At 42.0% G+C, this 22,781-nt stretch overlaps 1 protein-coding gene across 1 annotated transcript in view; it reads left to right on the top strand.

The window, feature by feature from the left end:
* The first annotated feature begins 711 nt into the window (after positions 1-711).
* Ube2g1 (ubiquitin conjugating enzyme E2 G1) overlaps positions 712-22,781 on the top strand; it is a 74,586-nt gene continuing 52,516 nt past the window's right edge. The window contains exon 1 of the mRNA XM_051157897.1: positions 712-1,094. Within this exon, the coding sequence (XP_051013854.1) occupies positions 1,049-1,094 (46 nt within the window). The 5' untranslated portion in view covers positions 712-1,048. The remainder of the gene's footprint in view (positions 1,095-22,781) is intronic.

Here is a 22,781-nt window from a genome sequence, read left to right on the forward strand (position 1 = left end):
TGGGTTTTACAACTTGGACTTTACATAACAGGTGCCTTTCTGGATGAGTTTGAACTATTATGGATCCCCATCCCCAGGTGGAGACTGGTTACCACTGTGTAGCGAAGGGGTCCTCTCCCAATCCTCCTATCTCAGCCTAAATAACGGGATTATAGGCGAGTTCCACCTACCCAACCATGTATCAGATTGTGCTAGTCACAATGCAGCATTTTACACACAAGAGTCCTACTATTTAAACGTCTTTTGCAATGAGATTCAGAACGTTTCATTTCAAGGATCACTCTGAGCATTCTTTATGAATTGTCACCATGCACTCTCTATTTTGCGGGTGCTTAAAATGGGGCACACCAGTACTAAATTCGGCTTTATAACAATGACTAATTTGCACACCTCCGATGCAGTGTTAGACAGACGGTCACTGGGTTCCTGCCAACAACTACCGCTTTTGGTCCCAGCACGCGCCGACCTCCCGCTTATATAGGGAGGCAGCGTCCTGACCCTCCGCGACCTCTTTGTCATGGCGTCCGCTGGGCGTCTACCAGCCGAGGCTTCCGCAGCCAAGCGGGCGTGGACCTTCCCAAGATGGCGGGGCTGGGACCTCAGCGCGCGGTGGGCGGGGCCCCGTCGCCGGAGGCGGGGCAGCAGGGCCGAGGGGTCGGGCTAGCAGGCGTGCGGCTTCGGAAGCAGGCAGTCTCAGCGCGCTTGCGCGGAGCGGCCCTGCGCGCAGTGAGGCAGTGGCGGGGGAAGGCACCGGTGGGGCCGACAGGCGGGCTGAGGAGGGAAGCGGGCGAGCGAAGTCCCAGTGCGCGCCGCGGCGGTCCGGGTACCCTCCCCTTCCGGGCGTGAGTCGCTGAGAGGAAAGCCGAGCGGAGCCGACTGGCATCGGCAGCGAGGTGCTTCTCGGGTCGCTCCAGACCGGCCTCCCGCGGCTTCGGCGCTCCTCCAGTCGCGGGGCCCGGCTTCCTCAACACACCGAGCTCCAGCCACCGTCAGAGCTCGTCTCGGTCCTTCGAAGCCCCGGCGGCAGCCCGGGCTCTTGGCGGGGAGGATGACGGAGCTGCAGTCGGCGCTGCTACTGCGAAGACAGCTGGCAGGTGAGCGGCGGGGCGCCGGGCCGCGATCGCGGACTGACGAGCCGCTCGCCTCCTCTCGCCCGCTCGCAGGCTGTGGGTGGCGGCGGGCCGCGAGGGTGGCAGCCCGCGGGTCGCGGCCGGCCGGCCGGCGACACCGCTGGCCCGGCTGCGGAGGGCGTTGGGGGCGGGGACGCGCCCCAGCCTCGCCCTCGGACGGGCCGGGCGCCCAGGGCGGCTGCCCCCTCCCCCACGGCACTGGGGCGTTGCGGGGGAGGGGCGTGGGTCCTGGCCGGGGCCGACCCTCCCCGAGGGGCGGACCCCGGGCTCAGGTGCGGCGGAGGCCGCGGGACCGAGTCCCAGCGGTGGCGGGGGCCGCCTAGGGGAGGCGCGCCAAACTTCTGGGCCGGCAGCGCGGGGTCCGCGGAGTTGGGGCAGACAACAAAAGCGACGGCCGGGGTGGCCTGGGTTACCGGCGCGCGGCGCCGAAGGGCTCGGCGGGGAACGCGACTCGGCTTCGCTTGCCTCCGCCTGGCACGGGCTGGGGCTGCGCCGCCCGTCTCGGGGAGGGTGGGCGCGGGCGCTGAGGGGAGCCGCTCGCTGGCCGGCCCGGGCTTTGTGCTCCGTGCGGCTCGGGCTCCCGCGCAGGCCTGCAGCCACTGGGCTGTGGCCGCCCTTGGCTCCCGGTAGGGGTGGCGGCCAAGTGCCTCCCCGATGTTAGTCTCAGTCCCCCTCCCCCATTGTCCCGGCCGAGGCCGTTTGCGGCTTCCAGGTTGACTTTTTAGGGGGTTGGCTCCTACTCTGCTAGGACTGTGTGAGCGGAGCATGCGCGCTGGAGGCGTACGTGTGCGGAGTGGAGGGGGGAGGGAGGAGGCGGGTTGGAGGCTTCACAATGCCGCCCCACGTGCTGCCAGATTTAAAGAGAAATGAACTGGTAGTTACTCCTGCTGTCCAACGCCAAGCGTGTGCTGTGCTGGCTTCAGGAGATTTTTACCCCTCCTCAGTCTGTAGCCGGAGGCCGCGCCCCACACCCCCAATCCCCCGCCGCTCCCCTCCGAGCGAAGCGCTGAAAGCTGGAATGAAGTTAAATGAAAGAGGTTTCTTTGAGTTCGAGGTGTCAGTTAAATCGCCTTTATGGCTTCTTAAGGAAAAGGTCGACAGGGGCTCTGGCAGATTGTATAATTAGGTTTATTATTAGACCATGAGCTAGCAAGTTTGGACAAGTATTAAAATTCTAGACGGGACCATGATTTGAAGTGAGTGGAAAACTTAGGATAACCCTCATGTACTATGTTCGAAAGAAGTGAAATAATTTATTGCATCTTATTTAGGAGCATTCTCCTCCCCCCACCCCCCGTGTACTTTTCCTGTTTTGTTATGGAGAAGGGAATTAAGGTTTTTGTCCCTTTATCAGAGGTAGACAGGTTCTCTGAACTCCAGGCTTGCCTGGTCTACAGTAGTGAATTCCAGGACAGCTATGATAATGTCGAGAAGCCCTGTCTCAAAAAACAAACAAAAAACCCAACAATATCTGAGTAAGTTGTTTGGTCGGTTGGTTTTCGTTTTTCGAGATAGGGTTTCTTTGTGTAGCCTTGACTGCCTTGGACTCACTTTGTAGAACAGGCTGGCCTCGAATTCACAGGGATCCATCCACCTGCCTCTGCCTCCCGAGTGCTGGGATTAAAGGCGTGCGCCACCACTGCCTAAAACAGCATTAAAAAAAAAAAAAATTTACTTAAGTACACAGTGTTCTACCTGCAGGCCAGAAGAGGGCATCAGATCACATAGGTGATTGAGCCATAATTGGTTGCTGGGAATTGAACTCAGAACCTTTGGAAGAGCAGGTGGTACTCTTAACCACTGAGCCATCTCTCCAGCCTTTTTTTTTTTTTTGGTTTTGGAGACAGGGTTTCCACTCCCTGCTTTGATTTTCTGATGACGTATTCTAAAATACACAGTAAGAAAGAATAGAAAGTGATTGACCTTTCAGGTTATTTTATAAAGTTACTTGGTTGCCAAGTAGATTACTTTCATTCTTGATCAGAGACAGTGTAAATATAGTTTGTCAGTTTTAGAGATTTTTAAATTAACTTGCTCAAGATGTATATATAGAACACAGTTTGTTAATTGAAATGTGAAAACATTAAATTTATTTGGAAGTCTCGATAGGCATCAAAAAATAAAATTTTTTTCCACTTTAGTAGCTTTGTTTTATTTTGTTTTTTGAGACATGGTTTCTTTGTGTACCCTTGGCTGTCCTGAACTCACATTGTAGACCAGGCTGACCTCTTGTCTCCTGGATGCTGTGATTATAGTGGTGTGCCACCAATACCAGCTAGTAGCATTTTTTAAAAAATGAGTTTTCTAGTATTACTTAAGTAGTAAAATATGTTAAAATGTAATCCCTTGAAATCAATGAACTTGTATATGGTGTGATTATAAATGCCTTAAAAATATTAAAATGAACTGAGTAGGTAGCACAAACCTGATAAGTGTTTTTTCTCACTGCTAGAATTTCAGTGGCTGCATTTGTTGAGCTAGTAGTGTCCCAGTGATAAAAAGTTTTAATTCATTACCCAGCAGAATTTATCCTGTATGAGGAGCTTTGTTACTTCAGTATTTGAGCAGAACGGTGCCCCGTTATAGAATTTCTCATTTCTGGTACTGTGACATTGAGAACAATTGTTGTGGAAAGTTGTACCTGTGCAGTAAAGGTTACAATATTCCTGTTCTGTATTCACAGGATACCAGCAGTACATCCAATCATTTGTGCAGTGAAAAATATATCTGTTGCCAAAAGTCCCCTGAGACAAAGTCATTGGGTTAAGGTATAAGGTATTTCACCATTATGACCTTTGGGGAGCCAGAAGAACAACCGCACACACGCACGCACACGAAATCAGATAGCTTGTATATTTCTTTGTGATATTATTAGGTTGTGACTTACTCCTTTAAGGATTTAGTTAGTGGCAGGTGTTTGTTTGGGGGAGGATTAAACATTAAACACCCAAGAAGTCCCTTAGTATAATAGACCAATTAAAAACATTCTAAAGCTGGGAGGCAGAGGCAGGTGGATTGCTGTGATTTCGAGCAGCCTGGTCTACAGAGGGAGTCCAGGATAGCCAAGGCTTTCAGAGAGAAACCCTGTATGGAAAAGCCAAAAACAACAACAAAACAAAAAACCCGGAAACACAGGTTAAAATAGAGTACAGAGCTGAGAGTGGTGGCACATTCATTTGATCACAGCATTTGGGAATGAACTTGAGGCCAGCCTGTTCTACATAGACACTTAAAAACAACAACAAACAAGAAAACTCCACCACCAACAAAATCCAGAGTACAAAAGTCATTATTTCTCCTGACCAATAGTACTCTTTGAGGGACCTTGTCTTTACAGAGATTATTTTTTTAGATTTTATTTTAATTGAGACAGTGTTTTGCTTTGTAGTTGAATGTGGCTTTAGAATATTTGGCCTGCCTACCTCTACCTCTCTTATTCAGGTGAGAGGCGCCTATCCCAGCTGGAGAGGGTGATGTACTTATTGGCTTTTTTGCTGAGGACTGACATGTTCTGTTACTTTGCATATCTCATTTAATTCTCCTGAAAGAAAATAGGCTTAGTGAGGTCAAATAAATTGCTGAAGGTCAAATGAATGCTGCTAATGGGATTGGTGGGAGCCAGGACCTTCTTATTATAGACTCGTTTTCAAGTGGGTAAATTGCTCCCCAGGGATCAGTACTTGACACAATCCAATGAAGTAGAATTTTATTTTATGAAAAAAATTTTATGTGTAAGGGTATTTTGCATGTATGTCTGTATGCCACAAGGGTGCCTGGTTTGTGCTTGGTACTCGAAGAGGGCACCAGACCTGTTGGAACAGGAGTTACAGATGGTTGTAAACTGCTTTGTGGTTCCTGGGTATCTCTCTGGCCTTTCTGTAAGAGCAGCCAGTGGGTTTTTGTTTTGTTTTGTTTTTTTCTTTTTCAAGACAGAGTTTCTCTGTGTAGCCTCGGCTGTCCTAGACTCACTTTTGTAGACCAGGCTGGCCTTGCACTCACAGCCATCCGCCTTTCTTTGCCTCCAGAGTGCTGGGATCAAAGGCATGCGCCACCGCACCTGGCCACAGCCAGTGTTCTTAACTGCTGAGCCATTTATTTGTCCTCATAAAGTAGAATTTAAAAAAATTAAATACCGTGTGTGATGCTACACTCCTTTGATTCCAGCTCCTGCTGGCAGATGCAGATGACAGATGCAGATGAATCGCTGAATTCAAGACCATCCAGGACTACATAGTAAAACCCTGTCTAGGACACTGGGGTGACATCTCAAATACTCAAATATTCTTTTTGAAAAAAATTTATTTATGTATTGTTTTGTTTTGTTTTGGGTTTTCAAGACAGGGTTTCTCTGTGTAGCTTTGTCTGTCCTAGACTTACTTTGTAGGCCAGGCTGGCTTTGAACTCACAGCAATCTGCTTGCTTCTGTCTCTGGAGTGCTAGAATTAAAGGCGTGCGCCACCATGTCCAGCCCTTATTTATGTGTTGTATGTCTATAAGCGTTCTATTTGCATGTACGCCTCTCAGAAGAGGGCATCAGATCCCATTATAGGTGGTTGTGAGCCACCATGTGGTTGTTGGGGATTGAACTCAGGACCTCTGGAAGAGCAGATGATGCTCTTAACCGCTGACACTTATCCACTCCCCAAATATCATCTTAGTATCATTGTTTTTCCATCTTAGTAAAAAATTTTTTGTATAAAATAGCAAAATCTTAAGGTCTGGAGAGCTGGCTCAGGTTTTAAAAATATTCACTGGGGGCTGGAGATACATATTTATATATGCATCATGCATTTATTGAAAGGTAGGGTCTGATGTAGCTCGGTGTATCCAATGATGACCTGAACTTCCGATGCTATAGCCTTCATCATGTGAATGTTTGGGTTACAGGTATGTGTCCTCATCCTGCCTGGTTTTATGCTGTTCTAGGTACTGAGTACAGAACTGCATGCTAGGCAAGTACTCCACTAAATGAGCTACATCTTTATGCTCTTCTTTTTCTTCAGTTCTTTCTTCATTATTTCATAGACATTCTAAAATAGGAAGAATCCCTTTATGCAATAACAAAATATTTGGAGCTTTTATAGTAGAAGCCTTGATTGTGGTTTTTTGACATAGAGTTTCTCTGTGTGTAGCCTTGGCTGTCCTGGAATTGCTTTGTAGACCAGGTTGTCTTTGAACTCAGAGAGATCTGCCTGCCTCTGCCTCCTGAGTGCTGGCTTGATTGTGTATTTTAAAGTAATTTAAAATAATTTGCTTTTATATGTACATTGTGTTCTGCCTGCATATAATATCTGTGTTAGGGTGTCAGATCCCTGGAAGAGGAGTTACAGAGACTTCAGAGCTGCCATGTGGTTGCTAGGAACTGAACTCAGGTCCTCTGGAAGAGCAGTCGGTGCTCCCAACTGCTGAGCCATCTCTCCAGCCCCTTAAAGTAATTAAAATACAAAAAACCTATAACTGGTGTTTCTTGAGTACTTGTCTGAGTAGGTTGTTCCGCTGTACATGTCAGACTGAAAAAATAGAGATTTCTGGTCTCTCCTTCAAAGAAGTTTATTTGTTGATACGGCCCAGGAATCCAGCTGGGCTCTTTACTTTTTTTCCCTTCTTTATTTTGTGATGCTAGAGATTGAACCTAGCTGAATGTTAGGTGCAAGCATTTTATTACTGAGCCACACTCTCAACCCAAGACTAATACTTTTTTGTTGTTGGTGGTGTTTTGAGACAGGGTTTCTCTGTGTATCCCTGTAGACCAGGTGGCCTTGAACTCACAAAGATCTGCCTACCTCTCTGCCTTGGTATGCTGGGGTTAAAGGTATGTGCTACCACTCTTGGCTACTTCAATACTTAATGTCCTTTTAGAATGTATTGGCATTCTGACAACCCCAGTGGTCTCAAACAAGAGAAAATGAGTAAGTGGTTATTCCTCTAACATGTGGAGGATTCAGAGTAATGAACATATTAAGAATTGTTGTGGTAGGGGGGCTGGAGAGGTGGCTCAGCAGTCCTAAGTTAAATTCCCAGCAACAATATGGTGCCTCACAAACCATCTATAATAGAATCTGATTTCCTTTTCTGGTGTGCAGACAAAGTTGCAGACAGAACACTCATATACATTTAAAACAAACAAAACCAAAACAATGGATGGTTGAGGAGTTGGCTCAGCAGTTAAGAGCACTGGCTGTTCTTGCAGCTGACCAGGGTTTGATTCCCAATGCCCACATGGGCCATCTAATTCCATTTCCAGGGGATTTGAAATTCTCTTCCGGCTTTTGCAGACACCAGACATGCAGGTAGTACAGACATATATACACAGGCAAAACACCCATACAGCTAAAATAAAAATAAAACAATTTAAAAATCAAAAGGAATGGTTGAAGTGTGACTCACTGATACACTTTGCCTAGAATGTGTGAGGGTCTAGGTTTGATTTCCCCAAGCATTGCTCAAACCAAAAAGAAAGATCCCATATGCTTAGAAATTGGAAAAAAGAGCAAGGTGTAGCGAGCTAGGGGAATTTGTTTTGTGTGTGTGCGCACGCATGTATATGTATGTGTGTATATATATATTTTTTTATTTTATTTTATTTTATTTTTTTTAAGGACAGGTTTTTACATAGGCCAAGCTAGACTTGAACTTGCGTTGTGCACAAGGATGACTTTAAGTTTCTAAACTTACTGTCTTTCCTCTAGCCAGGCTTGCAGATTCCTGGTTTTATTCAGTCCTAGGGGTCCTACTCAGGATTTTGTGTATGTTAGACAAACAGTACCAGCTGACCTACATTCTAGCCAAACCTTGAAGTTGCGTTTTGCTGGGGTTTGACCTACATTCTAGCCAAACCTTGAAGTTGCGTTTTGCTGGGGTTTTTTGTTTGTTTGTTTGTTTGTTGTTGGTTTTTTGTTTGTTTGTTTGTTTTTGTTTTTGTTTTTTTTTTTTTTGAGAGACAGGGTTTCTTAATGTAGTTCTGCCTCTCTGGGAGCTTACTTTGTTGATCACGCTGCTCTTTTTTAAAAATATATTTTATTAACTTATTCATATTACATCTCAATTGTTATCCCATCCCTTGTATCCTCCCATTCCTCCCTCCCTCCCATTTTTCCCTTACTCCCCTCCCCTAAGACTGTGACTGAGGGGGACTTCCTCCCCCTGTATATGCTCATAGGGTATCAAGTCTCTCCTTGGTAGCCTGCTATCCTTCCTCTGAGTGCCACCAGGTCTCCCCATGCAGGGGACGGTCACCCTGCTCTTGAACTCACAGAGATCTGCCTGCCTCAGCATCCCAAGTGCTGAAATTAATGTGCTTCTTGCTTGGATTTTTTTTCTTTTTTCTTTTTTGGTTTTTCGTGTCAGGGTTTCTCTGTGTAACCCTAGCTGTCCTGGAACTCACTCTGTAGACCAGGCTGGCCACAAACTCAGAGGTCTACTTGCCTCTGCCTCCGGAGTGCTGGGATTAAAAACATGCATCAACAGCAGTTGGCTTCATGCTTGGAAAATTTTAATGTCCAGAAATCATGTATTATTAAAGAGGTAATGTGACAGGTATTTATTGTACTGAATACTTGGACACAAAAAGCACTAGAACTGGTAAAGTGACTGCTGCCAGCTTGACAGCCTAAGAGTTGTGGTAAGAGAATGGACTTAGATGCAAATTGTCCACTGATTTTTACATGCAAGCACATGCACAAAACAAAGAAAATTTGTACTAATGGGGCTGGAGAGATGGCTCAGCAGCCAAGTGTTTGCTGCTTTTCTATAGGACCTGTGTTTAATTCCCAGCACAAATACCAAGCTTTTCACAGCTTCATGTAACTTGAGCTCCAGAGTTAAGTGATGTCCTCTCCTGGCCTCTCAAGGTATGTACACACATTACATACACTCATACAGATGCACATCTGTACACAGAAAGTAAATCTTAAGAAAAAAAAAGTTAAAAATAGCCAAGTAACATTAATAAAGCAAATATGGTTTGGAGAGATTTTTGTTTTTGAGACAGTGTTTCTCTGTCTAACAGTACTGGTTGTCCTGGATTTGCTTTGTAGACCAGGCTGGCCTCAAACTCACAGAGATCCACCTGCTTCTGCCTCCTGAGTAATGGGATTAAAGGCATGCACTAGCATGCCCAGCTATGGAGAAGTATTGTATTGCTTAAAATCACTCTAGCTAAGGAAACATACAGGAATTATTTATTTGATATATTGTACTATGGAACTTGAAGAAAGCCTTAGCTTTTGGTGAATACGTGACCTTTTTTAAAAAGTTTATTTTACTTTATGTCCATTGATGTTTTTCCTGCATGCATGTATGTATTGGTGTTAGAAGCCATGGAACTAGAGTTATAGACAGGTGGTGGGAATTGAACCCAGGTCCTCTGGAAGAGTAGCCTGCTCTTAACCATTGAACCATTTCCCCAGCCCAAGTGAACTTCTTTTCTTTTTTTAAAAATAGATTTATTTATTTTATTATTATGTATACAGTGTTCTGCCTTCCTGTACTCCAGGATAGCTGCAGCTCTCCTGATCATCTCATAGTACTGACATGTCCAAAGTGTTGTCATGTCCATTGCAACTGTGCTGCGCTTTTACCAATATCCTCTTCTAGGTTTTCTTCGGTGACTCTAACTCTGCCACATACTGTCAACTTCTCTCCATGACCCTTTCAATCCTGGGTATTTTACTGCAACTGAGGCTTCACCTGCTCCCACTATGGCTGAGTGCCAGATCTGACAGCAGCAGAAATCAACACAAAGCCCAATGTGACACTACTCACCTTGGTGACCAGCCAGCAACGGAGTGGCAGGTTGACTTGTATTGTACCATTTCCATTGTGGAAGGGGCAGACGACAGTCAAACTTTGTTTTTGCTATAAAATAGTATAGTCCAGGTAGCTGGGTAAAATATTGCTGTGATATCTGAGATGGGACAAAAGAATAAAATTGAAATGGCCCTAGGCACTTGGAGAAACTTAAAAAGTGGTCCAGCACACTTGGGAGGTGGAGATGGATCACCAGCCAGTGCAGGACACTAAGCTGTTGGAAGTATCCATTGTTAGTCCTAAAACTTCATTAGGGCCCTCAAGAAGATCTTTACCCCACATTTACTTTAAGTAGGTCGCTTAGATTATATATAACTGCTCTATAGATCCTTGCCAGTGAATACAGTTTGAGATTTCTTGCTGCCATATTCAGCTTTGCCAAGATGTTTAGCTTTGTTTTGCTTTTTTTCTTTTCCTTCCTTTGTTCCTTTTTTCCTCCTTCTCTTCCCTTCCTGCCTTTTTCCCAAATTGGCCAAAGGCTTTAATCCATTTGTAGACCAAGACTTATTTATTTAGTCAAGAGATAGATGAAGACTCTAGTCTGAAAATCAATTATTATTTTTTAAAAAATATTTATTTACCTTTTTTTTTTTTTTTTTTTTTTTTTTTGGTTTTTCAAGACAGGGTTTCTCTGTGTAGCCTTGGCCATCCTGGACTCACTTTGTAGACCAGGCTGGCCTCGAACTCACAGCGATCCCCCTGCCTCTGCCTCCCGAGTGCTGGGATTATATTTACTTATTTATTATGTATACAGTGTTCTGCCTACAGGCCAGAAGAGGACACCAGATTTCATTATAGATGGTTTTGAACTACCATGTGGTTGCTGGGAATTGAACTCTAGACCTTTGGAAGAACAGCCAGTGCTCTTAAGCTCTGAGCCATCTCTCCAGCCCTAATTATTTACGTCAGTATTGTCCAAGTGTTAAAAAAAATTACTTAAAGCCAGTAGAGGTGGGTCACACCTTTAATCCCAGTACTTAGAAGGCAGAAGCAGGTGATCTCTGTTAAGTTGGAGGCTGCCTGGTCTACAAAGTGAGTTCAAAACAGCCAAGGCTATACAGGGAAACCCTGTCTTTCAAAACAAAGCAAAACAACAACAAAATTTACTTTAAAAGGATGGGAAAAATGGGTTAGTAGCTAAGGGTACTTGCTTCTTTTACATAGAGGACCCACTTTTGTAGAACTCCTGTTGGGAAGAGTCATAGCTGTCTAACTCAAGTTCAAGGAGATCTGGTATCCCCTTCTGGCCTCACCAATATGATCTGTGACATACTATTTTAAAAGTATTAATTTAAAAAAATTAGCTTACAAAGTGGTATGTTTCCTTATAGCATTCCTAATACATAGTTTTGGCTGATTCCCTCCCATATCTCTACCACCCCATCTGCTCCAAATTGGCCCCTCTTCCATTTCATATCTTATGTTTTGTCGCCTCTCACCTTACTTTCATTTATTAAACACATATTTAACAACTAAAAATAAGATCAACATATGAGAGAAAATGTATTTGTCTTTCTGAACCTGGGTTCCCTTAAAATTTTCATTTCTCTGTTTTTCTATGAAACTCATTTCATTTTTCTTTACAGCTGAGTAAAAATCCATAACTATGGAAAACTTGCCAGGAGGTGGTGACACCCACCTTTAATCCCAGCACTTGGGATGCAGAGGCAGGCAGAATTTGTGAGTTCAAGGCCGGCCTACTCTACAAAGCAAGTTCCAGGACAGCCAGATCTGTTACACAGATAAACCCTGTCTCAAAACAAAAAATATTGAAAGCGTCATGAGTTTCTATCACTTTTAACATTAGTATCTGTTGAAACAGTCACTGTCCACATGCTTTTGGTGAAGAGACAGAAGGATAGTTTAAACACTGGGTTTTGAAAACCATGGCCAGTTGCTGCCTGTTATTTTTCTCTTTGTTGTTTTGGATTCTCTTTAAACTCCTTCCCAGTAGACAGAAAGCTGTGTATCTAACTAGCTGTGCATCTTAAGGTGCCTGTGTAAATTGGGTAGTGGTGTTGCACACCTTTAATCCTAGCACTCAGAAAGAAGGTCGAGTCCGGAGATCTCTGTGTTTGGGGCCAGCTTGGTCTACAGAGCAGATTTTAGGACAGCCAGGGCTACCCAGAGAAACCCTGTCTCAAAAAACAAAAACAAAAATAAATAAAACAAAAGGTGTTGGCACTTCATAACCTCTCCTTGCAGAGTTATAAAAGCAACCCTTTCAAACTCATTTTGGATATTGTGAAAAAGTAATTTTTTATTTCTTTTTCTTTTTTACATATTTATATCATTTTTAAATTTTTATATTCCTGTGGTGTGCTGGAGACTGACTTAGGTTTTCAGAAATATAAGCAAGCAAGCCTTCTTCCACTGAGCCATATCCCTTGTCCTGTAGTTTCCTTTTAACAGAGGCCTTTTAAAAATACTTAATTTTAGGGATGGAGAGATGGCTCAGCAGTTAAGAGCACTGGTTGTTCTTCCAAAGGTCCAGAGTTCAATTCCCAGCAACCACATGGTGGTTTATCACCATCTATAATGAGATCTGGTACCCTTTTTTGGAATGCAGGCATACATGCAGACAAAATACTTTATAAATAATAAATAAAAATTTAAAAATATTTACTTTTATTTCATGTATATGAGTGGTTTGCCTGTTTTTGTGTGCACCACAGGCATGTTTGTGCTGTAGAGGCCTGAAGATGGCACCAGATCCTCTGAGATTGGAGATGGTTGTGAGCTGCCATGTAGATCCTGGGACTCAAACTTGGGTCCTCATGAGGAGCAGCCAGTACTCTTGTTGAACAACCTTTCCACTCCTAGGACCCTTTACATTTTTTTTTTTTTACTTATGCCTGGTGTGGTGACACACACCTTTAATCCCAGCACTCGGGAGGCAGAAGCAGGCGGATCCCTGTGAGTTCGAGGCCAGACTGGTCTACAAAGGGACTCCAGGACAGCCAAGGCTACACAGAGAAACCCTGTCTCAACTGCCCCCCCTCTTTGCCCCCAAAACAACGTTTATAAGTGTTTTGTCTCCGTGTGTGTGTATTACTTGTGCTACTCTGGAACCTATGGTCAAAAGAGGATGTTAGATCATCTGGACCTGGAGTTAAAATGATTGTGAGCAACCTATATAGGTGCTAGGAACAGAACCTGGGTCCTCTTCAACAGCAACCAGTGCTCTTAACAACTGAGCCAAATTTCCAACTCATAAAAGTGACCTTTAGGAGTATCTTTTAGCAGTGTAAATAATCATTTTTAAGCTAGATGAAGGGGTACACTTGTGTAATCCCAGCACCTTGTCTTGAAACATTAAAACCATCATCATCTTTATCAAAAAATTCTATTTTTAGTGTTGATAGCAGTTGTATGACTAATCAGATATTACACCAGCTGCTAGAAATCTTGAATGCTCGAATAGTCACCTAAAATTAAGTATCTGACCGGGTGTGGTGGCGCGTGCCTTTAATCCTAGTACTTGGGAGGCAGAGGCAGGCGGATCGCTGAGAGTTCGAGGCCAGCCTGGTCTCCAAAAGGAGTCCAGGACAGCAAGGCTACACAAAGAAACCCTGTCTCGAAAAACCAAAGTAAATAAATAAATATATACATACATAAATAAAATTATCTGTTGAGGTGAAATGGTAAACTGTGTCCCTAACCCCCTCCCTCCCGCCCCCAAGCCTTTATTGTGTAGCCCTCGCTAGTCTAGAACTTGCTTCCTAGACCAATAAATAGTACTGAAGTTAAACCTCACCCAGCTTTTATTAACTGTTCTTCTTTTGGACAGAGTTTATCTGTAACAGCCCTGGCTATCGTGGAACTCACTTTGTAGACTAAGCTGGCTTCGAACTCACAGAAGGTCATTTGCCTCTACCTCCGAGTACTTGGATTAAAAGTGTGAGCTATCATGCCCAACTTTTATTTTTAATTTATGTATGTGAATGTTTGCCTGCATGTATGTCTGTGTGTCACATGCACGTAGAAGTCTGTGGGATCCAGAAGAAGGCATTGAATTCCCTGGAAATCAAGATATATATGGTTATGAGGTACCATTTATATCTTAGGAACTGAACTGGGGTGGTCTCCAAGAACAGCAAGTGCTCTTAACCACTGAGCGATCTCTCCAGTCCTGATAATGCATTAGCATATTTTGATATTAATATTTCTGGTTCTAATAATGTTTGTGTCTTGTTCCTATTTATATGCCCAATTCCCCCACCCCCCACCCTCCTTTTTTTTTTTTTTTTTGCATTTATGTGTCTCTTTAAAGAACATTGAGTTTAGGGCATGGTAGGAACAAATTCTAAATAGCCTCATTTTCAAGATTTCCCCCTTTGGAGAATTCTTTTGAGACAGGGTTTCTTTGTGTAGCCTTGGCTGTCCTGGACTCATTTTGTAGGCCAGGTAGGACTCGAAATCACAGAGATTCGCCTGCCTCTGCCTCTCTAAGTGCTGGAATTAAAGGCGTGTGCCACCATGACTGCCTTTGGAGAACTCTTATACCTGCTTCTTTCTTTATATAAATTTTATTTGGGGTGTTGTTTTCATTTCCCCACCTTTGTTTAAATTATTCATATTTTAAAGCAAAGGAAAAATTCAAATATATTTATATAAAATATATAAATATTTTGTTCCTTAGAAGTGTCCTCTTGACAGCTTCTTTGCAAAATAAGTTTTTCAACATTGATGGCATTGAGAATATGTCCGTAATATTTTTTTAGTGAACTTTTTAAAAAAAGATTTATTTATTATTATGTATATAGTGTTGTCTGCATGTACATCTGAAGGCCAGAAGAGGGCACCAGATCTCATTATAGATGGTTGTGAGCTACCATGTGGTTGTGGGAATTGAACTCAGGACCTTTGGAAGAGCAGCCAGTAGTACTCTTAAGCTCTGAGCTATCTTTCCAGCCCGAATTTTTACTATAAAAGATTTTTTAAAATAAAGATTTATTTTATGTATATGAGTGCTCTGTCTGTATGTATACCTGTATGCTGGAAGAGTGCACCAGATCTCAGTACAGATGGTTATGAACTACCATGTTGCTGGGAATTGAACTCAGGACTTCTGGAAGAGCAGACGGTGCTTTTAACCTCTGATCCATCTCTCCAGCCACTCTTTATTTTTTATCTTTAAGGCAATTAATGTTTTATATTTGGTTTTGTTTTTTGAGACAAGGTCTCAGTATGTAGTTCTGGAACTCACTATGTAGACTGTTCTGGCCTGGATCTCCCAAAGATCCACCTGTCTCTGCCTCCTGAGTGCTGGCATTAAAGGCATGCACCATTATGCCTGGCTACTTGGTTTTGTTTTTATGTATCTATTTACCCTTTTGTTGGACTTTAACTAGTCAATCTACTATTAATATGCCATTTTCTTGTCTCCCTTCTATCCCCTTATCCTGCAGACACTCTTACTTTAGCTTGGGCTAGTCTGGAACACTGTGTAGCCTGGATTGTTTTTGCTTATCTTCCTGCCTACTTCAAATTCCCCAATGCAGGATTCAACCTGAGCCAACATTTCCAACTTAATATCGCACTTTCTTAATTTCCATATCATTCTCTTGCTCCCATTTCTCAGTCATGTTATTTTTTATTGTATATGATCATGTATATAGCATAGTTTATGTGATCACTAGAAAGGATTATAAATGAACATTTTGAACTTGACAGAATAGTTCATGATGGCCATGTGGAAAAGCTGGATTGATATTTATATATTTGAAGTTATACCAGTATTTGATAAGTATATGGTTAACTGGGGCAAAGATTGTATTTGTAGCTTTGTATCAGCGTTCCTTAACTTGGGCTGATTTCATTTCAAAATACTTGGAATTACTTTAAGACATTGTTATATATTGTAAGGTTGCACCAAGAACAGGAAGGGAATAATCAATTAGTAAGTTAGTTGATCAGGATTTAGAAAGGTTTGAATAGTCAGGTAGATAATTTTCTAAAAATTAGTAGAATGATGTATTATGTCAGTGTTTTACAAAACAGCATGAAGTCAGATATCTAGCCATAGGTAACCTGGCAAGTTACAAATAGCCTTGTATTGGTTGCTTTTAAATTTTTAATTAATTAATTATTTTTTGAGACTGGGTATAGCTTTGGCCGTCCTTGAACTTGATCTGTAGAACAGGCTGGCCTCAAACTCAATGAGGTCCACCTGCCCCTGCCTCCAGAGTGCTGGGGTTAATAGTGTGTTCCACTACTGCCCGCCCTTTTAAAAATTTGAAAAAAAAAATTGTGCATTGGTATTTTGCCTGCATGTATATCTGTATGAGAGTGTTGGGTACCCTGGAGCTGGAGTTACAGTTTTGAGATACCATGTGGGTACTCAGAATTAAACCTAGGTCTTTTGGAAGAGCTGCACTTAACCTTTGAGCTATCTCTTCAGCCCCTTGGTGTGTGTGTGTGTGTGTACACGTACACACACATACCAGTGAGCTTTGTAGTATTTACAGGATCATTGGCATTTTACCAGTGGCTAACCACTGAAAATGTCTCTATTCTCCAGCAGCCAATAAATCTTGAGAGGTATGGGGCTTCATGAAACCCCCCTTCCAGCAACTGGTAACTGCTTATAAATGCTCAGGGAAGGGTGGGGACTCAAAGCCTTAAAAAAGAAAAAAGGCTGAAAATTTTTCAAAAAACCTAAAGATTTCAGTGGTTTAAAACACAGGAGATTATTTCTTATTTGTTGAAGTTGGCAAGCATCTTTGATCCATGATGTTACTTAGTAATAGAGCTAAAATGTTGTCAGAGACTTCTGGAAGCTCCTGCACCAGCAATTTAAATACTCTTGCTACAGCCGGGCGTGGTGGCACATACCTTTAATCCCAGTGGTCTAGGCTGTCACAGAGAAATCCTGTCTCTAAAAACAAACAAAAATATTCTTGCTATAAATGATTCTGATGCATTGTGACTACTAAGTCACAGGTTGCATCTAGCCACATGGCTGGCCACATCTATGTTGAGGCCCAGAAAGATAACCTTAGCTGTTAACAGCAGTATTAATGACTACTACATAATATTGCAACATATTCTTAGAACGTTGAATATAGTAGGCACTCAGTAACTGTATACTGTATGCTAAAATAAATTGCACTGTTAGGAATTTGCTTAATTTTGCAGGGCACTTGGGAGGCAGAGGCTGGCGGATCGCTGTGAGTTGGAGGCCAGCGTGGTCTTCAAAGTGAGTCCAGGACAGCCAAGGCTACACAGAGAAACCCTGTCTGGGGGGGAAAAAAGAATTTGCTTAATTTTAATATCTGGAGATGTTGGGAAAGGAATATCTGGACTGTTGACACATATTGGAAATTGGTTGATTTATATTGGTTCTTAGAGGCCAGAAGAGGGCATCATTCTCTGTAACTGGAATTGTAGTTGGTTATGGGTACTGGGACTTGAATCCGGGTCATTTGGAAGAGCGACCAGTGCTTTTAACACTGAGCTATCTCTAGTCCCTAAGTAATCTTTTTGATAATAGAATTACACAGCCATATTTGCATTCTTAGTCTTTTTTTTTTCAGACATCTTTATTCCTCCTTCCCCTTCCCCTCTACCTGCCCTTCCTCCTTACTGTATTTACTTTGATTCCTATTAAAACTGTAAACCTTACATATGGAAAGTTACTGTAGCAATTCATCTTCTATGATGGGCAGTGAGACCTGAGCATGATTGGGTGTCTAATCCATGAATTTAATGTTCATACTTATTGTGACCTAGCATTATTAATATGTAGTGTTTATTGAATCAGTATAAAGAATACTCATGTAAACCCCTTGAGAAGTTAGAAAGCATCCATGGGAACTAAAATTAGTTTTCAGATTAATGGTATAAAATCAGTTTATAAAAAATAAGTTGTGTTGGGCTGGTGAGCTGGCTTAACAGGTAAGGTTTGATCCCCTGGCCCACATGGTGGTAGGAGAAATGCCGTATTCCTGCAAGTTGTCCTTTGACTGTGTTAATGCTGTACATACACAAACACATAAAACAGCATAACTAAAAATAAAGATAAAAGAGTTGTATTGACAAGCAATTCTGAACACTATATTGTTGAAATAACAGTAACAGATGTTAGAATGCTTTTAGTAAAACTTGTTTAAAAAGTACAGTGGGGGCTGGAGAGATGGCTCAGAGGTTAAGAGCACTGTCTGTTCTTCCAAAGGCCCTTGAGTTCAGTTCTCAGAAACCACACAGTGGCTCACAACCATCTATAATGAGATCTGGTGCCCTCTTCTGGTGTGCAGACACACATGGGGACAGAATACTGTATAAATAATAAGTAAATCTTTAAAAAAAAAGTACAGTGGAGTTATTCAGCTCTTTTAATGCAAATTATGTGAAAAATCCTCTCCATTTTATGGTTTTGTTGTGTTCTTCCTCTGCCTTCTCATTGAGTCCCTGACATCTGTTCTAGTTTTACGTATGGATCTACATACTAAATCCATCTCTGATTTAATGTTTTGAAGATCAACAAGAGACACTCCCTTGTAAAATGAGTGTTGTGTAATAGATGACTCTTAGAGGCATAAACAAGTCTTAGTAAATCAGGAAATGCTTGGGTTTTTTTCCAGCAATAGCAATGTAATACCAAATGCTTGTTGGTGCTATGACTGAGAAACTTTAATATAGTTGCTGACTGTCTGACCAGTAATTATTAGGACATGATCTTTTTTGTTACTGAAATTTTATTTACTGCTGGGCATGGTGGTACATGCCTTTAATCTCAGCAGAGGCAGGCAGATCTCTGTGAGATCGAGGCCAGCTTGGTCTACAGTGCTAGTCCAGGACAGCCAGAGCTACACAGAGAAACCTTGTCTCGAAAAACAAAAAAAGAAAAAAAAATTATTTATTTTTTATTTTTGTAGTGTTGATGGTCAGGACTTTGTGCTTCCTAGGCAGGTGTTCTGTCACTGAGCTATGTTCTCAGTCATGCATACTTAAATTCTTTAAATCTCTTTTTAAGAGATCCAAGAGAGGGCCAGGTATGGTGGCGGCATATGCCTTTCTTTAATACCAGAACTTAACAAGCAGAGGCAGGAGGAGCTCTGTTGAGGCTTGTTTTTTAAACTTTGTTATTTGGGGTATTGGCCCCTCTACCTCCTTTCACCAACCCCTTAACCCTGGGGTGAGAAAGAATGTCAGTGGGGAGAGGACGCACAGACCCTTTTACTTCTGGCTGTTTAGGGTCAGTTGGGTTCTTTTGGGACAGTACCAGTTATTAACAGCAGACACAGCAAGTCTCCTCCGAGCCAAACTGCTGCATGCCACACAACCACTGCCGCTGCATGCCACACTTTCTCTTTCTGGGCTCTCCTATTTATTTTCCTCAGAGTTCTAGACCACACCCCTCTCCGTGTCATAATAGGCAGGCCATTACCAGCTGCCAAAGACCTCACCCACACAAGACAGTTATCAGCTGTGGATAAACTAAAGCCCAAACTAAAATCCCACACTTGTGATTAAAACAAAAACATATTTACATGACATAACTGAGTTTACAAAGAAACCAACACTTCATTACAGAGCTCTGTGAGTTTGAGACCAGCCTGATTCACATAGGGAGTTCCAGAATAGCCAGGGCTATACAAAGAGACTGTCTCCAAAAATCAAAATGAAACTTAAAAAAAAAAAAAAAAAAAAGTAAAATCTAGATTAAGCGACCCTTAAATATTAGGCCATTAGACCTTGGGCAAGGCTTAGATTGAAAATGTTGATTATTTTTATTTTAAAGGTTATCTTTATGAAATATTATGGAGTATATCTAATGATATGCCCAGATCTTTTTTAGTTTTATGAACTTTATTATAAAATTTTGCAAATAAGTTAAAAGCATTACACAACAAAATTAACCAGTCTGCAAATTCAGTGAACTCCTATATGGTTTAATTTAAGAAAAGAAAAGAAAAAGAAAGAAAGAAAGAAAAGAAAGACAATAAATGTTCCTGGGGGCCAGGACTTAATTTTTCTCCTTCACAAAACAAAAATAACAGAAATAGTCAGTGTATAACTATATATCCTTAGCTGCCTAGTCTGCAACTCGATTATCAGCCTTTGTCTGCCTCTGTCTTTGTGTCCCAAGTGCTGGAATTAAAGGCATATACCACCATAATTGCCACTTTCTTGTATTTGTGTCTGGCTGTTTGGTATTGTTACTTTACCTGTCTCCTCTGGATGCCTGGATAATGTCAGACTTTTAACTTTTTTTTTTTTTTTTTTTTTTTAAGAAAGATCTATTTTTAGTTATTATCTACCTGTTTACCACATGTATGCAAGTGCCTTACAGGCCAGAATATGGTGTCACAGCCTTAGAAGCTGGAGTTACGGGCAGTTGTAAACCACCTTGACATGGATGCTGGGAGCAGAATCCAGGTTCTTTAGGGTAGCAATGAGTGCTCCGTATCAGACTTCAATAATGAAATAATTTGTAAACTGATTTTTTTGATTATGTTTGCAAGTTGAAGTTTCATCTTTATTATCCATATTAAGTAGATATAGCAACACTCCTACATTTTGAATTGTAAATTTTCTGAGGACAGTTAGATACTTTAAGTATTTTTAGATATCTTATTTTTCACTTTTACAGTTCTGGCTTTTGGGTATGTCCACAGTAAAGTATGTTCAACTCTTTATATTTACCATCCCTCTCTTCTCTTTTAAAAAATCTTTAATTTTGTATTTTGTGTATATGAGTGTTTTGTCTGCATGTCTGATCCCATGGGACTACAGTTGTAGATGGTTGTGCTGGGAATTGAATTCAGAACCTCTGGAAGAACAGCTAGTGCTCTTAACCACTGAGGCAACCCTCCTGTCTTCCCCCCCACCCCACCCCCCGAGACAGGGTTTCTCTATGTAGCCTTGGCTGTCCTATTTAATGAGTTTCTTCTTTTTGGCATCTAGCCACAACACCCCTAATCTTTTGTTCAGCTCTTCTGCTGAAACATTTGGCCTTAGGATAACAGGCTGCTTGCGGAGCTTTCCCTCCCCTACATCTTTATAGTAAGTTGTACCATATCAGTGATAGGAGCAGTTCCAAGCTTGTTTACTTTGTTTATCATAGTTGGGCATAATAAGCTCTATTTCCGTGTGGTAATGCCTCATACCAAATTCCCCAAAGTTACCTGGATGTTAGTGTTGTAGTTGATCCTATGGTGATATATGTCACCAACATTATCCTGGACTCTTGGTAGTGCTTACCAGCATAGCTGTGACTGGTTAGTATGATGTGAGACATTGTGGGTTTTCCTTAGTCTGGGATGGTGTGGTGGGTGCCAAAGGAAAAGTTTTACTGTGTTTTTCTAAGGTAAAGTATTTTCCTCTGAGTTTTGCCTGTCATTTCCTCAGCCCCTTCCTTACCATAATCTGTGATAGTCTTATTAGATTGGGGTAGATTATTTTTGTGCAAAGCTGTCTTACTAATGAGCTGCATGTTTTATATTAACTCTGAGGGCCTGGTTTTTGTTCTCAGCACCCGCATAGGGAGCTAACAACTGTGTAACTCCAATAGATGCCTTCTTCTGGCCTTTATGGGCACTGCAGGTATTTTGTGACCAGACATACAAGCAGGCAATACACCCATACACATACCCTTCCCATCTTCACAAAAAAGAAAATGAAACAGAATTTTAGGAGAATGTGTGCGGTGGTGGCGCATGCCTTTAATCTCAGCACTTGGGAGGCAGAAGCAGGCGGATTGCTGTCAGTTTGAGGCCACACTGGTCTACAAAGTGAGTCCAGGGCAGCCAAGACTACACAGAGAAACCCTGTCTCAAAAAACAAACAAACAACAAAACAGAGTGGGGGGGGGGGATCATGTGTCACATGGTGCGATATAGTAGTACCTGGAGCAATGACTGTAAGTGTAGGACTGGAAATATTTAGAACATCTTGTCATAGTAAAAGCATGCAAATAATTAATGATCACTGTACCAGCAGCTTGAAAGATATCATATTGGGCAGATTACACTGAGATAATATGGGCAAATAAAAGAATAATTCCTGTGATTTGAAACATATTGACATTATTATTGTTGTTTAGTTTCATTTGTTTATTTTCTTCTAAGAAACAACAGAACAAGTATTATATTTATTTAGACATTGGATATCAAGTTACTTTGCAAGGCTAGAATTATTATTAACTTAATAATGATAAAGTTAATAACAGCACAACACCCTTAAACATCTTAAGATGTTTTAGAATTAAGTTACTTGAGGGCATAGGAAAGAACCAAGAGTTTCAGTGTGTGTGTGTGCATTTATGTGTAGGCAGGCTTCATTGTCAGGTCAGGTGGCTTCCTCTGTCACTTGCTACTTTATTTAGCACGCACACCACCACCATCACCACCCCACACTTAAAAAAAAAGACAGGATCTCATTTGAGTAGCCTTAGCTGGCCTGAACTCAATATGTAGGCCAGACTGGCTTTGAACCCAGAAATAGATCCACTTTTCTACGCCTCCTGAGGATTAGAATTAAAGGTGTGATCCACCATGCGTAATGCACTTTACTTAAATTTTTTTAAATTTATTTTTATTTTCTGTGCATTAGTATGAAGTACCATATCCTTTGGAACTGGAGTTACAGACAGGTGTGAGTTGCCGTGTGGGTGCTGTGAATTAAACCTGGGTCCTTCAGTAGAGCAGACAGTGCTCTTAACCACTGAGCCATCTCTCTAGCTCCCTTCACTTTGTTATTATTTACTTTTAAAAAAGTATTTATTTATTATGTATGCAGTGTTCTGCATGCGTGTACACCTGCAAGCCAGAAACGAATATCAGATCACATTTAGAGATGGTTGTGAGCCACTATTTGGTTGCTGGGAATTGAATTCAG

This window comes from Acomys russatus, chromosome 16 (genome assembly GCF_903995435.1).
Source record: "Acomys russatus chromosome 16, mAcoRus1.1, whole genome shotgun sequence".
Lineage (NCBI taxonomy): Eukaryota > Metazoa > Chordata > Mammalia > Rodentia > Muridae > Acomys > Acomys russatus.